The sequence below is a fragment of the Rattus rattus genome, chromosome 8, assembly GCF_011064425.1.
Source record: "Rattus rattus isolate New Zealand chromosome 8, Rrattus_CSIRO_v1, whole genome shotgun sequence".
Taxonomy (NCBI): domain Eukaryota; kingdom Metazoa; phylum Chordata; class Mammalia; order Rodentia; family Muridae; genus Rattus; species Rattus rattus.
Window position 1 is genome coordinate 65,077,779 of NC_046161.1, and position 18,303 is coordinate 65,096,081.

At 37.9% G+C, this 18,303-nt stretch overlaps 1 protein-coding gene across 1 annotated transcript in view; it reads left to right on the forward strand.

Moving 5' to 3' along the window:
- The window catches only part of Adam10 (ADAM metallopeptidase domain 10), a 111,954-nt gene that overhangs the window by 57,510 nt on the left and 36,141 nt on the right, over positions 1 to 18,303 (forward strand). The window contains exon 5 of the mRNA XM_032911186.1: positions 16,311 to 16,411. Within this exon, the coding sequence (XP_032767077.1) occupies positions 16,311 to 16,411 (101 nt within the window). The remainder of the gene's footprint in view (positions 1 to 16,310; positions 16,412 to 18,303) is intronic.

An 18,303-nucleotide genomic window follows, 5' to 3' on the forward strand; every position in this document is an offset into this window, starting at 1 on the left:
TCCTGTATATGGAAATTTGCCTGTCTCTCTAGGAATGTAGGTGCTCCTGCTCTTAGCATGTGTTAGCTATACTGTATGTTTCTCTACTTTGTTTTTGTTTTTTCTGCTTCAGTGAGAAAGCATATAATTTCATGAACTTAAAAAAATGAAGCTATTTAGAACAGTGTTTAGTATCTTAAGATGGAGATTCCATTGATATAGAAACCTTATTTATGGAGGTTTGGGTATATTACTTGTAATATCTTTAAAATATCAGTTAGAGAGGTGCTTTTTTGTTGTGTGTACTTTCCTCCCCCAATTCACCTCTTGGAAATATAAATTTCACCAACCATTTTACAAGTGGAAAAATCGAGAAAGCCATGTAAAATAGCAGTTATTAGAAATGATAGTTAAGTAGAAATCTAATGTGCTTAAAAATTAGATAAGAAGAAGCCAGGTCTATGAGGAACATCAGCAGTCAGCATATAGGTGATTTGAGTAATGAAGATTCCAAGATGACATCCAGCCTGGGTTTCACAGGGAGTTCTGGCCAGCCTGGATAACAGAACCAAGCCATTTTCTCAAAAACAATAAACATAACAAACAAACTACAATGTACAAACAAAAATTAGGTCTAAAAAAAGAACTTATTTACTCAAAGATTATACAAGTAGGACTTTTTGAGAAAATTTTAGATCAAGACCTTTCTGATTTGTTATCATATGTATCTGTATATATATTTTTATAAAATATAGCTACACTAAAATATAATTCATTATTTTAGAAGCACAAGGTGATTTAAAAACATCAAAGGCCTGTTATAAAATAGCTCTAAGAAGTAACATTGAAATTTTTGTTCTTCTGAGAATTGTCTCATGATTCTGTTTTGCAACAAAAAGATTAAATTAGCAGGGCATTGTGGCTCATGTGTGTGGTCTAGCACTCAGGAGCCTGAGGCAGGAGGATTGTGAATTTGAGGCTAGACTGGACTACATAGTGAGTTCCAGGACAGCTTGGGCTATATGATGAGATCCTGTCTTAAATAAATAAGCAACATCAACCAAAAGTGGAGAAATTAATTCATCATATATTCTAGATATTATAGTTGGGTCTAATTTCAAGTTTCTAGTACAGTGTGGTGAAATGTTCGTGAATATTTAATTTGTTAGTAAGAAGACTGAATTTTAAAAAAACTTAAAATTTTACAACTGGGTCCATTTAAAATTGTTATTTTTAAATAACAATTAAAAATGTCCATCTGTCCACCCATCTAATACTTTTTTGGAGTATTGGTACATAAGTTAATGCAACTCAGGATGATTGTAACACATATTAGTCAAAACATCTGGCCACTTTTTAAATTTTTTCTTTTTAATTTTTAAAGAGTAGGTATTGTATGTGTTCCGGACAAGTTCTGCTGAACCTTATTTCTAATTCAGTCCTTAATTTTCACTTTGTCTTTTGTAGTAATCTGTAAAACAGAGATTTAAATACTTTTGGAGAAGCAATTTAGAAATGATAGATAATTCCTAGTCATTGTTGATGGAGTGAAGGCCAGCAGTTCTATTGAAACTATGTTTTTGTTGTTGTTGTTTTTAAATCTATGTCTTTGTATGATAGTTGCCTTTGAGAAAGAGCCATAGATGCTGGTTGAAAATTAAATTCAATTGTATTGGTTTATGAATATACAGGAAAAAATAAGTTTTTTAAAAAATAACACCTTGATAGCAAATTCTCACTTGGTAAAAGAATGTGCTCAATGCTGTAACTAAAACAAAGGGTGGGACAGTTTCAGGGATCCTTAGTTGGATATAGAAAGGCTTCCTGAGGATTGTGACATTGGATTTGAACCTCAAGACAAAAGGTCTTCACTAGACTGCCAGAGAAAAGAATCTGTGATTATAGAAGCCGTTACCTGATTGTGACTCACTCCATCTATCTGTCTGTCTGTCCATCCGTCCATCCATCCATCCATCCATCCATCCATCCATCCATCCATCCATCCATCCATCCAAAATTAGCCTGTCATAGCTTGAGAAACTTGAGAAAAGAAAATTTTAAAAAGCAAAACAAAAAGCCCAAGCACTAAACATTGGCTTTGTCCTGGAGACACTGTGGACAGATGTGGCATCCCAGGCAGTATAGATGGACATAAATCAATCTGTTAAAAGTATTCTTATGTATTTCAGTTGTAAGTTTTACAATTCACAGGTTCTGTGTTAGTTTTGTACTCCTACTTGTGATTTAAAAAAAAAAAAAGCTTTCAGAGAAAGGATTTAGTTTGTCTTATGTTCTGGGGTTTCAGTCAGTGGTTTGTTTGCCCTTTTGCTTTGTGCCTCTGGGGGCAACAGAGTATGCAGGGTGGGGAGCCAGGTGAATACTGTTCACCTTACATCCTCTGGGAATTCAGAGGAAGTGACAGGAAAGGGTTTGGATCCAGTTATTTTCTCCAGGGCTTGTTTCTAGTGACCTAATTCCTGCTAGGTTTATTCTACTGCTTTTGAGCACAGTAGGTAGCCAGGCCTTCAACAAATATTCCATTAACAGGTTTATATGATTACTTTATCTCTTAATTGACATTTGAATGGCTGATCCTCTCTTTAGGTCCTAGTATACAGTGGTAAATACAGCAAAAGTTCATCCTTTGGACTTCAAAGTCTAGTGATTCTGTTTATAGCTGATCACAATACAGCAAAATTTCCTCTGTTGCTCCGACTCTCATGATCCCCAGCCTGCCAGCATTAATCCTTTGTTCCTAAAGGCCAGGGTGAGTTAGACATGCTTGGGTCAGCTCTCCACCTGTTTCCTGGAAGATGGATGCTCTGTGTCTGCTGCTCTTTCCACCTTCCCTACCTTACAAACTGTGTCTGGGGTTGGGGTAGATCATAGGGAAAGGGGGCCCTCTCACACCGGAATGCAGGGAAGTATTTGGAGGCCTTCTCTACCTCTACATTCTTTGTTCTTTCTCCTCTTGGTTATTGTTATTTGGGCAACTTTGGAATAAATAGAAATTTTCTTAGTTAAGGAACATGTCAGTGATATGACAACAGTTTTCATATGTTACCTGTTTGTGGAATTATTCTATCTAAATTTCAGTTCATATTAAGGATTGAATTATTTAATTGAATTTGTTGATTAATAGAACATTACTAGATTTTGAAACTACTTTTGTCTATTAGAGAGCCCCCGGGGGGGAGACCCTAGACCTTAACTGCATAGAGGTGCTGCCCTCATGGTGGTGAAGCTGTTAGAAGTGGTGTTTGTGACTGGTGGTGCTGGGCAGATAATTCAAACTATAAATATTCTGCTTTAGTAGAGAGGATAGTTGAGAGTCAACTACTTGTTGTGTGAGGTGTTGCCACAATGTATGTGTTATTTATATTTGTGTTTCCTGCAGCAAAACAAAAGCAAGAGGTTTGCATGCACAGGAACTGGAGGAAAGGCAGGAGCTCTAAGTGGATCTTTGTTTGAAACTGGCTAATGTTCTCCACTCATTGCTCATTCTTTTGAAAGAATCACTGTTTGGCCTTTTCAGGGAACTGCAGTGCATCCTATGATTTTGCATCTCAATGAGGGCTTATTCATTAGTTGAACAAAGGCTTTTTCTAGAAATGGGGATTACATTGTCAGTAATTTTACAGAGAAAATGTCATTGTTCCTTTTTGGGGGGTAGTGGTGGTGGTTAATGTGGTGGCCAGGGGAAATAGTCTCTTAGAAAGTTTGGAAGTATATAGAAAAAAATTTATACTTGGCCTTTTTTCTTTTTCTGTCATGAGAATTTTGTGCTCACAGAATTTGAAACAAAATAATGTTTTGTTGCCTTGGAATTTTTTTCTTACCCTAACAGTTTTTCAGAATAATTTTTGTCTTTAACTTATGCACAATATAATTTACAAAGAGGAAAAAACACTATTTGTTTAAACACTAATTTTAGTTTTTTTAAATTACAGTATAAGTAAATAAATAGTACTTTTATTGTTCTTCATTCCTATATGCATTGATAACATTAGAAAGTTTGTCTTTTGACAAAAGTCTTTAAAGATTATAATGGTTATACTTTTTCATTGATTATTGAGGTCACTTGCGCAGTTTGAGCAGTTTGTAGGGTCAGTCTTATGACCTGTGCTACTTGCTGTACAACAGGAGGTCTCTCTGATGCTAGCTGTGTATGAGAGAGATACTGAAAACAGACTGTGGAGTGGAGTGGAGGTTTCCAGGTTATGTCAGGGCTTACGGTCATGAGAAAGTCCTAGTTACCAGAGCTATGGGCAAAGAGTTGAATTTAAAAGGGATTTTGTTGGGAGTCAAGGGAGTCGGCTAGGGGACAAGGGGATTCAGGGTAATGCCGTGAGTAATTATGCTCCCTGATGGCATATAACTGAATGAGCAGGAGGAAACTGCCCTATAGTAGTGCACAGGATTGTAGCAGAGGATGGCCTTGTTGGGCGCCAATGGAAGGAGAAGTCCTTGGTCCTGCTAAGGCCAGAACACCCCCCCACCCTCCACTGGGGAATGTCAGGGCAAGGAGGTCAGAAGGGGTGGATGGTTGGGTGGGGGAACACCCTCATAGAAACAGGGGGAAGTGGGAGGGGATAGGATGGTTTTGGATGGGAAACCTGGAAATGTAAATAAAAAATTATCCAAAAAAATTTTTTTTTACAAAAAAAAAATTAGTGCACAGGACGATAGGCACTGGTGAATTAAAAGATTTATTGTTTTTGAATGACTGTTGGGTCTATCTAGAGGAATTGTATAGATAATAATGGTGAACAGAAGATAGGATGCTGATGATGTAAAGAGGTTATCAGTAATTAGAAGTCCAAAAGTAGACTTATGGATTAGAGAAACGATCTAAATATACTAGAGGAATCACCAACAGGAATGGTGTAGTTTCAAAGAATTGTGATGGACGATGTGAGAGTGAGTTAAGAACTAAAAATAAATAGTGGGAAGTGACTTCAAATTCCTGTAGTATGTGGGAGAGTCACAGGTATAATCTAATGGCTATTTTAATTATCCAAGACAGAAAGTAGTAGATAGCCCTGAATACCTATTGAAATGAGAGGGGAAGACGATTATCTTTCTAACAATAGGTTGCTCTTGACTTCATGATGAAAGTGAAGATGCTCTTGACCTTTGCCAGATGATGAACTTTCGAGGAGCTGATTTATTAAAGACATTATTTTTCCTATTAATTAATTTATTTACTTTACATCCTGTCTCCTCCCAATCCCGCACTCACAGGCCCTTCTCCTGTCCTTCTATCCCGCTCTGAGAAAGGGGGAGGTCCTCCTTGTTTCCAACCTACCCTGGCACCTCAAGTCACTGCAGGACTAGCTATATCCTCTCCCACTGAGGCCAGACAAGAGAGTCCAGAGAGGGGAACAGAATCCATAGACAGGCAACAGCGTCAGGGTAAGCCCCCACCTCCTGTTGTTAAACACACAACTCGTGATTATAGATAGTTGTAGTCGTTTTACAGGGTAGTAGGGGCATGACAGTTTTATTACTAATTCTAGGCTGTCTTTCAACTGTGAGGAGTGACAATCTGTTAGATATTAGTTCTGATAAGTTTCTACTGACTTTCTCTCAATTCCTGCTGGTGGTAGCTCATATAGGCAATATGATATACTCTGAACACTGACACATATTGACTACTGTATGAAGACTAGAAATCCACTCTAATATCAAGTATATGTAATTGCACGTGTTACAAATAGATGTGTTTATTAGCGTATTAACTCAAATCTTTGATCAATAAAGGAAGTAAAATACCCAGTAAATATTATTTGTTAGGTCATTTTAGGATTAATGATGAAATACCTAGCCTGCATCCATAACAATGTATTGATAAAAACTGATGCTGATCCTAATCTCAGATGACACACAGTACACCAAGCACTGAAATATCCCTAAAGTTCAAAATCCTTAAAGTCTAAAGTAGCAAAAATTTATAAACGATGCATAGTAATGTATAGAGGGGTAGTTGTAATTACTTTAGGGGGCTGAGGTACGGGAGTCCAGTTCAAGAGTTTGAGGCCAGCCTATGCAGTGTGGCGAGGCCCTGCCACTCCCCTCCAAAACCTCACCACTCCAAAAGATTAAAGTCTCAAATGTTGATGTTCTAAAAGATGAAATTTCCAAAACAAAAATTCTCTACTGTGTGTGTGTAAAGCGAGCTATGTGTGAGGAGTAGAAAGGCAAATTCTAGGTAAGGGATTGGTCTCGCCATATGGCAGCCCAAAGGTTTCATTTTAAAACTGCTTTTCAGATTGGACATTATAGTACCTGAGGACCCAGTTATACCTCTCCTGGGCATATACCCAAAAGATGCTCCAACATACAACAAAGACACATGCTCTACTATGTTCATAGCAGCCTTAGTTATAATAGCCAGAAGCTGGAAAGAACCCAGATGCCCTTCATCAGAGGAATGGATTCAAAAAATGTGATACATCTACACAATGGAGTACTACTCAGCTATCAAAAACAGTGACTTCATGAAATTCATAGGCAAATGGAACGAACTAGAAAATATCATCCTGAGTGAGGTTACTCAGTCACAGAAAAACACACTTGGTATGCACTCATTGATAAGTGGTATTAGCCAAAAAGCTCCAATTACCCAAGATACACTCCACAGACCACAGGAAGCTCAAGAAGAAGGATGACCAAAATGCAGATGCTCTCACTCCTTCTTAAAAGGGGGAAAAAATATATCCATAGGAGGGTATATGGAAGCAAAGTTTAGAACAGCTACTCAAGGAATGGCCATTCAGAGCCTGCCCCACATGTGGCTCATATATATACAGCCACCAAAACCAGATAAGATTTGATGAAGCTAAAAATGCATGCTGAAAGGGACTGGATATAGATCTCTCCTGAGAGACACATCCAGAGCATGTCCAATACAGAGGTCAATGTTAGCAGCAAAGCACCGAACTAAGAAAGGACTCCCTTGGGGGGAATTAGAGTAATTCTAATTACTCTATTAGTAATTCTAATTACTCTATTGAAAGAGTTGAAGCGCAACCCCATAAAAACAACAATGCCAACCAACCAGAGCTTCCAGGGACTAAACCACTACCGAAGGATTATACATGGACTGACCCAGGGATCCAACTGCATATATAGCAGAGACTAACCTTGTTGGGGCACCAGTGGAAGGGGAAGCCCTTCCCAGTTTCCTGTCCATAAGTCCCCATCCTCTCCCTTCCCCCTCCCCCATATGTGTATTCCCCCCATATATCCCCCTTAATGCCCCCCCCTGCCATATTCCCCTGCACTGGGGGTCCAACCTTGGCAGGACCAAGGGTTTCCCCTTCCACTGGAGCCCCAACAAGGCTATTTTCTGCTACATACGCAGTTGTCATCCTTGTATTATTTATAATACTGAAAGTGAGAAATAGTTTTAGACTAGGTTCCATTTTGTTTTATGGAGTTTTGTGAGTTTGACTCCATGAAAATACATTATAAGCTGGGCATGGTGCTAAGTGTCTTTAATCCCAGCACTTAGGAGGCAGAAGAAATAGGCAGGTCTCTGTGAGCTCTAGGCCAACTTCTACATAGGAAGTTCTAGATAGGAAGTTCTAGATCAACCAGAGTAACATGTTAAGATCTTATCTCAAAACTGACAAAAGCTGTAGCAGTGCCTTAGGTGTAAAGTGTGTGTATGTGAGTGTGTGTGTGTGTGTGTGTGTGTGTGTGTGTGTGTGTGTGTGTGTACACATCATTGAACTATCCTTAGTGAAGAATTTTTGTATTTTTGAGTGATAAGCTTCTTTTGAGAACTTGGCTATTTGGATAACTATATACTTAATTTCTCGTGTGGTTTTAATTGATCTAATTAAGACTCTCAGTTTGTCGCTGTGAATTGAATGCTTTAGACCCTGAAGCTGTGTACATACAGTTGCCAAGCATAGGTATGAGTTTTTACCTACTTTGCCTTTTGACCTGCTTCTCTATACATACTCATCTGCTTACCTTTAGACCTGGTGACTCTCATTATTAAGCCAGATGTGCTGAGTCAGTGCTTAGTACTTACAGACCTGTGTGCTTTATTGCTTCCTTTTAAAATTGTGCAAAGTGGCCTTTTTAATACTTTCTTGTTGTTCTTATATGTTTCCTAAACAAGTTCTCTTTAAAAAGTGTAAATAAATGACTAAAGGAATTTAAAAAGTTTTTTTAGTGGCGTATGTGCACATCAATGTACATGTATATGCGTACTTGCAGAGGCTTGAGGGTCATCTCCAGCTGTCCAGCATTTACTCATTTATTCCCTTTCTTCCCTTTCTTTCTTTCTTTCTTTCTTTCTTTCTTTCTTTCTTTCTTTCTTTCTTTCTTTTCTTTCTTTCTTTCTTTCTTTCTTTCTTTCTTTCTTTTTAGCAAGAGTATAGATTCTCTTAGAATTTACTTTTTGTTTTTGAAAACACATAAGATATTTGTCTCTATGTTGTTACACTTGGCAGTGAAATCAATGGCTGTTGACAAGAAAGGTACAAGTCTTAACAATATACACAAAGAAACAGCTAGAAAATTTTGCATTTAGAAGTCATTGGGCCATTACATGATTCATAGATACATACTATTTTTATATTATTATTCAATCCATAGCATCACTCTGCTGTTACCAGCTTGGATTCTATTGGCCATTCAGGACAAAAGGTCAGGGAGGATCATGGCTAGGTACTTGAGATAGAACTGACTTGTGCATGATACCTTACTTGAAGCTACAAAGCTCATTCTAAACACATTTGCCAACAATAATGAGAAGTAGTTTGGTCAATGACTTTCAAATTGCTGTTTTCAAAAAATAAATTTTGAAAGTTCAAAAATATTTTTTAAAGGGCTGAATAAATGGTATGCTAATATAAAAGGGTTTTTAAGAAATATGTATTTTCAACAATCAAAACGAGACAATATTGATGAAGCCAAGAAGTGCATGCTGACAGGAGCATGATATAGCTCTCTCCTGAGAGGCTCAGTCAGAGCGTGACAAATACAGAGGCAAATGCTAGCAGCCAACCATTGAACTGAGAATGGGGTCCTCCATTGGAGGAACTAGAGAAAGGATTGAAGGAGCAGAAGGGTTTTGCAACCCCATAAAAACAACAATACCAACCAACCAGAACTCCCAGGGACTAAACTACTACCTAAAGACTACACATGAGCAGACCCATGGCTCCAGCTGCATATATAGCAGAGGATGGCCTCGTTGGGCACCAAGCTCTTGGTTCTGATCCCCCAGTATAGGGGAATGTCAGTGCATGGAGGTGGGAAGGGGTGGATGGATGGGTAGGGGACCACACTCATAGAAGAAAGGGTATGGGGATGGGATAGAGGGCTTATGGACAGGAAACTGGGAAAGGGGATAACATTTGAAATGGAAATAAAAATATCCAATTAAAAATATGTATTTTGTTGAACTGATCATTTCTACCCAACTCGGTTTTTTTTTATTAGCTATTTTTTATTTACATTTCAAATGTTATCCCCTTTCTTGGTTTCTCATCCATAAAGCCCCTAACCCATCTCCATCCTTCTTCTATAAGGGCAGTCTCCCACCCATCCACCCAACTCTTCTCACATCTCCACACTGACATTCCCCTACATTGGCGGGGGGTAGGGGGAAGTACCAAGGGCTTCTCCTTCCATTGATGCCCAACAAGGCCATCCTCTGCTACATATGCAGCTGGAGCCATGGGTCTGTCCATGTGTACTCTTTGGATGGTGGTTTAGTCTCTGTGAGCTCTGATTGTTTGGTATTGTTGTTCTTACAGGGTTATAAACCCCTTAAGCTCCTTCAGTCCTTTCTCTAATGCCTCTAATGGGGACCCTGTCCTCAGTTCAATGGTTGCCTGCAAGTATTTGCCTCTGTATTTGTAATGCTCTGGCAGAGCCTCTCAGGAGACAGCTATATCAGGCTCCTGTCAGCAAGCATTTCTTAGCATCAGCAATATTGTCTGGGTTTGGTGGCTGTATGTTTATGGGCTGGATCCTGAGGTCTGGCAGTTTCTGTATGACCTTTCCTTCAGTCTCTGCTCCACGTTTTGTATCTGTATCTTCTTCGATGAATATTTTTGTCCCCCCTTCTAAGAAGTACTGAAGCATCTGTTACTGAAGCATCTGATACTGAAGTCATCCTTCTTGAGCTTCATGTGGTCTGTGGATTGTATCTTGGGTAATTGGAGCTTTTGGGCTAATATCCACTTATCAGTGAGTGCATACCATGTGTGTTTTTCTGTGATTGGGTTACCTTACTCAGGATGATATTTTCTAGTTCCATCCATTTGCCTATGAATTCCATGAAGTCATTGTTTTTGATAGCTGAGTAGTACTCCATTGTGTAAATGTACCACATTTTCTGTATCCATTCCTCTGTTGAAGGACATCTGGGTTCTTTTCAGCTTCTGCTATTATAAATGAGACTGCTATGAACATAGTGGAGCATGTGTCTTTGTTGTATGTTGGAGCATCTTTTGGGTATATGTCCGGGAGTGGTATAGCTGGGTCCTCAGGGAATACTATGTCTAATTTTCTGAGGAACCTCCAAACTGATTTCCAGAATGGTTATACCAGTCTGCAATCCCACCAGCAATGGAGGAGTGTTCCTCTTTCTCCACATCCTCACCAGCATCTGCTGTCACCTGAGTTTTTAATCTTAGCCATTCTGACTGGTGTGAGGTGGAATCTCAGGGTTGTTTTGGTTTGCATTTCCCCGATGACTAAGGATGTTGAACATTTCTTTAGGTACTTCTTAGCCATTTCATATTTCTCAGCTGAGAATTCTTTGTTTAGCTCCGTGCCCCATTTTTTAATAGGGTTATTTGATTCTCTGGAGAATAACTTCTTGAGTTCTTTGTATATTTTGGATATAAGCCCTCTATCAGTTGTAGGATTGGTAAAGATCTTTTCCCAATCTGTTGGTTGCTGTTTTGTCCTAATGGCAGTGTCCTTTGCCTTACAGAAGCTTTGCAGTTTATGAGGTCCCATTTGTTGATTCTTGATCTTAGAGCATGAGCCATTGGTGTTCTGTTCAGGAAAATTTCCCCAGTGCCCACGTGTTGGAGGCTCTTCCCCAATTTCTCTTCTAATAATTTGAGTGTATATGGTTTCATGTAGAGGTCTTTGATCCACTTGAACTTGAACTTTGTGCAGGCGATAAGAGTGGATAGATTTGCATTCTTCTACATGCTGACCTCCAGTCAAACCAGGATCATTTGTTGAAAATGCTATCTTTTTTCCACTGGATGGTTGTAGCTCCTTTGTCAAAGATCAAGTGACCATAGGCATGTGGGTTCATTTCTGGGTCTTCAATTCTATTCTGTTGATCTACCTGTCTGTCTCTGTACTAATACCATACAGTTTTTATCACTATTGCTCTGTAATACTGCTTGAGGTCAGGGATGGTGGTTCCTGCAGAAGTTTTTTTGTTGTTGAGGATAGTTTTTGCTATCCTGGATTTTTTGTTATTCCAAATGAACTTGCAAATTTCTCTTTCTAATTCTATGAAGAATTGAGTTGGAATTTTGATGGGAGCATTGAGTCTGTAGATTGCTTTTGGCAAACTGTCCATTTTTACTATATTAATCCTGCCAATCCATGAGCAATGGAGATCTTTCCATCTTCTGAGATCTTAAATTTCTTTCTTCAGAGACTTGAAGTTCTTGTCATACAGATCTTTCACTTGCTTGGTTAGAGTCACACTGAGGTATTTTATATTATTTCTGACTATTGTGAAGGGTGTCATTTCTTTAATTTCTTTCTCAGCCTGTTTATCCTTTGAGTAGAGAAAGGCTACTAATTTGTTTGAGTTAATTTTTTATTTACCCACTTTGCTGAAGTTGTTGCTGAAGGTTTAGGAATTCCTCTGATGTAACTTTTGGGGTCACTTAAGTATACTATCATATCATCTGCAAATTTTGACTTCTTCCTTTCCAATTTGTATCCCTTTGACCTCCTTTTGTTGTCTGATTGCTCTGGCTAGGACTTCGAGTACTATATCGAATAAGTAGGGAGAGAGTGGGCAGCCTTGTCTAGTCCTTGATTTTAGTGGGATTTAGTTCAAGTTTCTCTCCATTTAGTTTAATGTTAGCTACTGGTTTGCTGTATATTGCTTTTACTATGTTTAGATATGGGCCTTGAATTCCTGATCTTTCCAAGACTTTCAATAACAACAAAAATAACAAAAAGCCTACATACAGATAGAAGTTGAATAACACTCTACTCAATGATAACTTGCTCAAGGAAGAAATAAAGAAATCAAAGTCTTTTTAGAATTTAATGAAAATGAAGGCACAACATACTCAAACTTATGGGACAAAATGAAAGTGCTAAGAGGAAAAGTCTTAGCTCTGAGTGCCTCCAGAATGAAACTGGAGAGAGCATACACTAGCAGCTTGGCAGCACACCTATAAGCTCTTGAACAAAAATAGGAGTAGACGGCAGGAAATAATCAAACTCAGGGCTCAAATCAACCAAGCAGAAACAAAAAGAACTCTACAAAGAATCAAGAAAACCAGGAGCTGGTTCTTTGAGAAAATCAACAAGATTGATAAACCCTTAGCCAGACTAACCAGAGGACACACAGAGAGTATTCAAATTAATAAAATCAGAAATGAAAACAGAGACAAAACAATAGAATCTGAGGAAATGAAAAAAAATCACAGATCCTATTACAAAATCCTATCTTCAACAAAACTGGAAAATCTGGAGGAAATGGACAATTTTCTAGACAGATACCAGGTACCAAAGTTAAATCAGGATCAGATACACCATCTAAACAGTCCCATAAGTACTAAAGAAATAGAAGCAGTTATTAAAAGTCTCCCATCCAAAAAAGGTCCAGGACGAGATGGGTTTAGTGCAGAATTCTATCAGACCCTCATAGAAGACCTCATACCAATACTGTCCAAATTATTCCACAAAATAGAAACAGAAGGAACACTACCCAATTCGTCTGTGAAGCCACAATTATGCTTATACCTAAACCACACAAAGACCCAGCAAAGAAAGAGAATGTCAGACCAATTTCCCTTATGAATAGGGATACAAAAATACTCAATAAAATTCTTGCAAACCAAATCCAAGATCACATCAAAATGATCATCCACCATGATCAAGTAGGCTTCATCCTAGGGATGCAGGGATGGTTCAATATACAGAAATCCATCAATGTAATCCACTATATAAACAAACTCAAAGAAAAAGCCCACATGATCATCTCATTAGATTCTGAGAAAGCATTTGACAAAATCCAACACTCCTTCATGATAAAAGTCTTGCCAAGATTGGGAATACTCTTTTTTTTCTTTTTAATTGCAGGTGGTATTGAGGTATAAAGAGAGGAGGGAGGCATTTGGGGAATGTTATTGTCAAACTTGCTGCAAGTGGTTTAATCGCAGAGGTTGTCTTTTGAAATTCTTATTTTCAGTAGTCATTTATTTGGGAGTAATATCATCTATGTGGTCTTATGTCTGTTTTCTCATTTGAGTGTAAGATCAGTTTTGAATGTGGCTGAGGGTGGGGGCTGGGAGGTGAGGATCTAACTGCTTCAGAAACTTCATAATCCAAACTGTAAGCATAGTCCTTTGGAGGAGAGTGCCTCATTCAGTTCAGTAAAAATTGTATCAAATATTGAATATTGTCCCCTATTAAACATATATTAGGGGGTTGGGGATTTAGCTCAGTGGTAGAGCGCTTGCCTAGCAAGCGCAAGGCCCTGGGTTCAGTCCCCAGCTCTGAAAAAAAGAAAAACAAAAAACAAAAAAACATATATTAGCCTAAGGTAAATGTTAAAATGGGATCTTATTACATGAAATATTGACACTGTTCTTAGGAATTTATGTAGAGGAACCATGTACTGACTCAAAGGAAAAACACGAACGTGGCATACTAATTGAACAGTAATTTATTTGCTTCTCATCCTGGAACAGGAATTTAAAACTTTAAATACCACAGTTTATATGGTAAACCATTTAGTATGTCAGTACTCGTAGAACTTTTGTTTTTCAGTTGCTTCTCTAATCACCGCTGTCATAGTTACTTTTCTGTTGCTGTGAAGACTCCATGACCAAGGCAACTTACAGAAGAAAGAGATTTTTGGGGGCTTACCATTTGAGGGTGAGTCCATGATCATGATTGCAGGGAGCATGGCAGCAGACAGGCAGGCATGTCTGGAGTGGTAGTTGAATGCTTACATGTTAAGACAACAACCATAAGGCAGAAAGAGCTAACTGGGTCTGATGTGGGCTTTTGAAACCTCAAAGCCCACCCTTTAGTGACATACCTCCTCCAATAAGGCCACACTTCCTAATCCTTTCCAAGTCAGTTCTACTGATTGTTAGATACTCATTAGTCCTGGGGAAAACCATTTCTCCTGCTCTTAGCATTCCTTAGTTGCTTATACTTCTTTGCCTAGGGACGGGGCATTGTAGGCTTTTCCCTGTCTACTTTGGCATGTCCATTGGTGTCATCATCCATATTCAGCTCATGTTTGGGCAGTCATGTTGGTGAGACCTTATGGATGTAGCGTCTGACATTTCTAGGAGACACAATCTCACAGCAGATTCCCAGATCTTCTTACTCTTAAAATCCTTCTGTCTTCTCTTCTACAGTGTTCCCTGTGGGAGTGTTTGTAGATATAACCATTGGGACTGGGCTTTAACTTTGCATTTTGATTGGTTGTGGTTTTCTGTAATGGTCTCTGTTGCAGAAAGAGGTTTCCTTGATGTGGGGTGAAGACTATACTTCTGGGTTGAAGGACAAATGTTTAGATTGTTGTTAGAAATTATGCTGGTTTATTTAGCAAAGTGGTAGTTGTAGAGTCTCCTCTAATCACTGTGAGTTCACTAGTACTGAGCAGTTAGCTAGGTTTCCAGTACTTGAAATGGTTTTCTTCTTCTTAAGCAAGTCTTAAACCCAGTTAGAGAGCTGTTGGATGGCACCAAGGTATGTGTGATCTTACCACACTGTTAGCTCCTTGTCTCCTTAGTACCATGAAAACTAGTTCTTGAGGGAGGGGCATTTAGGTCAGTTCCAGTTCAGGGTATCTAGCCCTTGTTTCTGAAGTGCATTTGATTTTCAGCAATAGGGACTTTGTTTCCACCTCTGGGATCAACAAAGGGCGACAGCAATAGGCAGTATGTTTTGGGAATCTTTTGGACAACCTTGACCAACAACTCAAATCAACCTTTTCATGTCTGGTTTTGGGGGTTTTGTTAGATGGTTTTTGACTGTTGATGGGAACATTGTCAGCCCAGATGAGAAATTCACTAAAATTATTTAAGTACATTTATGTACAGAATTTTATGTATTATAAGTCTTTTGTTAAGGTAAATAATTAATAGCATGGTTCCTTATCATGCTATTATCCTGTTATCATACTATGCCCTTTTCAGACATCCTTACTGTTATTTTGTCTTCTTTCTCCTTCTAAAAGAGCTCATTTTTCTCCATTTTTCCTATTGGATCCTTCCCCTTAACACTCTTTCCACCTTCTTCCTTAGGAGTCCCTTACTTTTGGAAAAGAGATTCCTGATCAGATCACTGTACCCTGCCACTCCCTCTATATTGTTCCCTAACCCGCATCCTGGCAATGGTTCCATTTCACTTTCCTGGTTTCTACAGTTACTGCTCAAGTACTTTTCAGTGTGTACTGTCCTACCTGTGTCTTGGCATTTTATTTTGTAATTTCTCTTAATTGTGGTTATTGGATTGGATTGTAAAGTTATTCATGAACTTAGTAAGAAAGACATGTTGAGAGAATGGAATAAGCACTTAAATGACTCATCTAAATTAAACAAAAACAGCTAAAAATTACAGTTTTAAGATGCTCTGTATATCCAAAATGGGAAAGTTAAGTCCAAAATAAAGAATGATTATGATTCTGTTTTTGAGTTCAGAAGTTCACAGACAAAAAGCTAGATTTTTATCAAGAAATACACCTGCTAGGGTTCAGGTCCCAACATGGTGTCTTTCTCATGAATATTCAGCAAACATTTATGGCCTTCATTAATTATCATAGTTAGTTTTTAAATTTTATTTCTATTTGGTGTGCATGTTGCCTGCATGTGTGCGTGTCTGTGCCCTGTATCTGTGTCTGGTATTCACAGAAGGCATTGGATAGATCCCCTGGAACTGGAATCACAGTCAGTTGTAAGCTGCCATGTGGGTGCTGGGAATTGAAACCAACGTGTTCTAGAAGAGGCTGGAAGAAGAGGTTCATAACCACTGTACTGTCTCTCCAGTCCCAAATTAGGATCGGTAATTTTTATTGATAAGATGCTGGCTCTGTCTAAATGTGTAACGATGGTATTTCTCCTCTGTTTTAGACTATCCCCATAAATACGGCCCACAGGGGGGCTGTGCAGATCACTCCGTCTTTGAAAGGATGAGGAAATACCAAATGACTGGAGTAGAGGAAGGAACACGGGTAAGGATTTCAGCATTCGCTAAGTTAAGAAACAGAATGAACCTGGGCCAGTGTTTCTTCCTTTTACACATATGTTCCAGGAGTTGTGAAATATTTATACCACTGTGAAATATTCTCATTTAGTACTTCAAGAGACCATGCACCTAACTTAGCAGTTAGTACAATGGTGGCGATCACCTGTTTTAAAAGTCTTGAGTCTTTAGACAAACCAAGATGATTATTAACCCTAAATAAAAGCTCAGTGCTTTTGACATTTAATTACACATTGATCATTCCCTTTTTCCGTTTGATTTTTAAAACTTTTTCGTCACAAACATTCTATGCTAGATTACAATGCCCTCAGGTATTATAAATTTAAGTGTCTAGGGAAATGCTAGATAAACACTCCAGGAGAAAACAGGCTTTAAGAATATGTGAAGCTGCCCACCAGGCTAGAATCCCAGTATTGGGAGGCTGAGGCAGTCTAAAAGATAACGAATGTCTTCTCAGGTTCTTAAACGTTCTGTGAATAGTTAAAAGTATATTTGATTTGTTAACTTAAGGATTATATGGTTATCTCTAAGTTAACTTCTTCCTCTAAAACATAAGAATCTAGAAAGGCCGAAATGAACAATATACAAGATAAAAATATTTCCAATTCCCACCAATATTATATATACTTTGTTAATATCAAAGTAGACTTTAGGCAAGAAAAGATTAGTAAAATAAATGTTTTTTTAAAAGGTTTAGTTCCCTCATGTTGTAGCATTAAACTGAAACTTCAAAGTATATAAAGCAGGGCCTGGGGCTGTAGCGCCCTTGTTAGATATCTGTATTCCTAGCACTTGGAAGTACAGGCAAGAAGATCTGAACTTCAAGCTTGTCCTGAGCTCCACTTTGGATTTAAGGCCAGCCTTGCTATATGAGGCTTTGTCTCTAAACAGAACAATGCAGCTAAAATTGACTAACCAAAAAGGAGCAGTAGAAAGACTGTATGACAAGACATTTTAGTCTACTTCTTAGAAAATAGACAAAGAATAAAGCCCAATAAAGATATGGAAATTCTGAATTATATGATTAATAAACTTGACCGTTTAATTTATGTTAACTTCTCTTTTTATATTTTTTTATGTTAACTTCTTAACTCAATAGTCTTTTTTACATTTGAGAATAACAGAAATTTTTACTCAAAAAATTTTTTTTGTATTGGAGCATTCAGACTTTCCTCCTGAAGTTTAAAAAAACAAACTGTATATACAACTTTAAGTATAGCTAAGATTAACATAAAATCATTTATGTAAGAAGTAACATGATTGTAAATATAAATTATATAACACAAATTTGGTCCCATGAAGTACTTTTCAGTCACTTTCAAGCTGAACAGACTGGCACCTAGAAACCACCTAAATGAGTATCTTGAGGAAAACAGTATTAAAGACATGCTTCCTCCAAATGTACTGTTTAGGGCTGTATTGATTTGTCCCTCTCCCATGACTGGGGATTGAATAGGGCTCATTCATGCTAGCCAGCTCTCTAACCCGGAACTATATCACTAGCCCAGTAGAATTTGTCTTTTGCCTATTATAGCATTTAAAATTTTTTAAATTGTATATTTTAATGATATCGTCTTTATAATATATAGAATAAAATGATTATTCTAGGAAAGCAAATTAAAACATTCATTATCACACTATTGCACGTCTTTTGTGAACATAATACAGCATTTAAGTTTGTATAAATTGTCAAGGGAGAAGGAAAGCATAAAATGTGAATGTAAATTTGGAGTTGTAGCTTAAAACTTAAGTTCTATGTGACTATCAAATTAGGCTTAAAATGATGTTTTTGATGTCTTAAACATTTTCAAGTGTTTGAATTCAGCAACAGTGGTAATTCATTAAAGAAATACTTTCTGC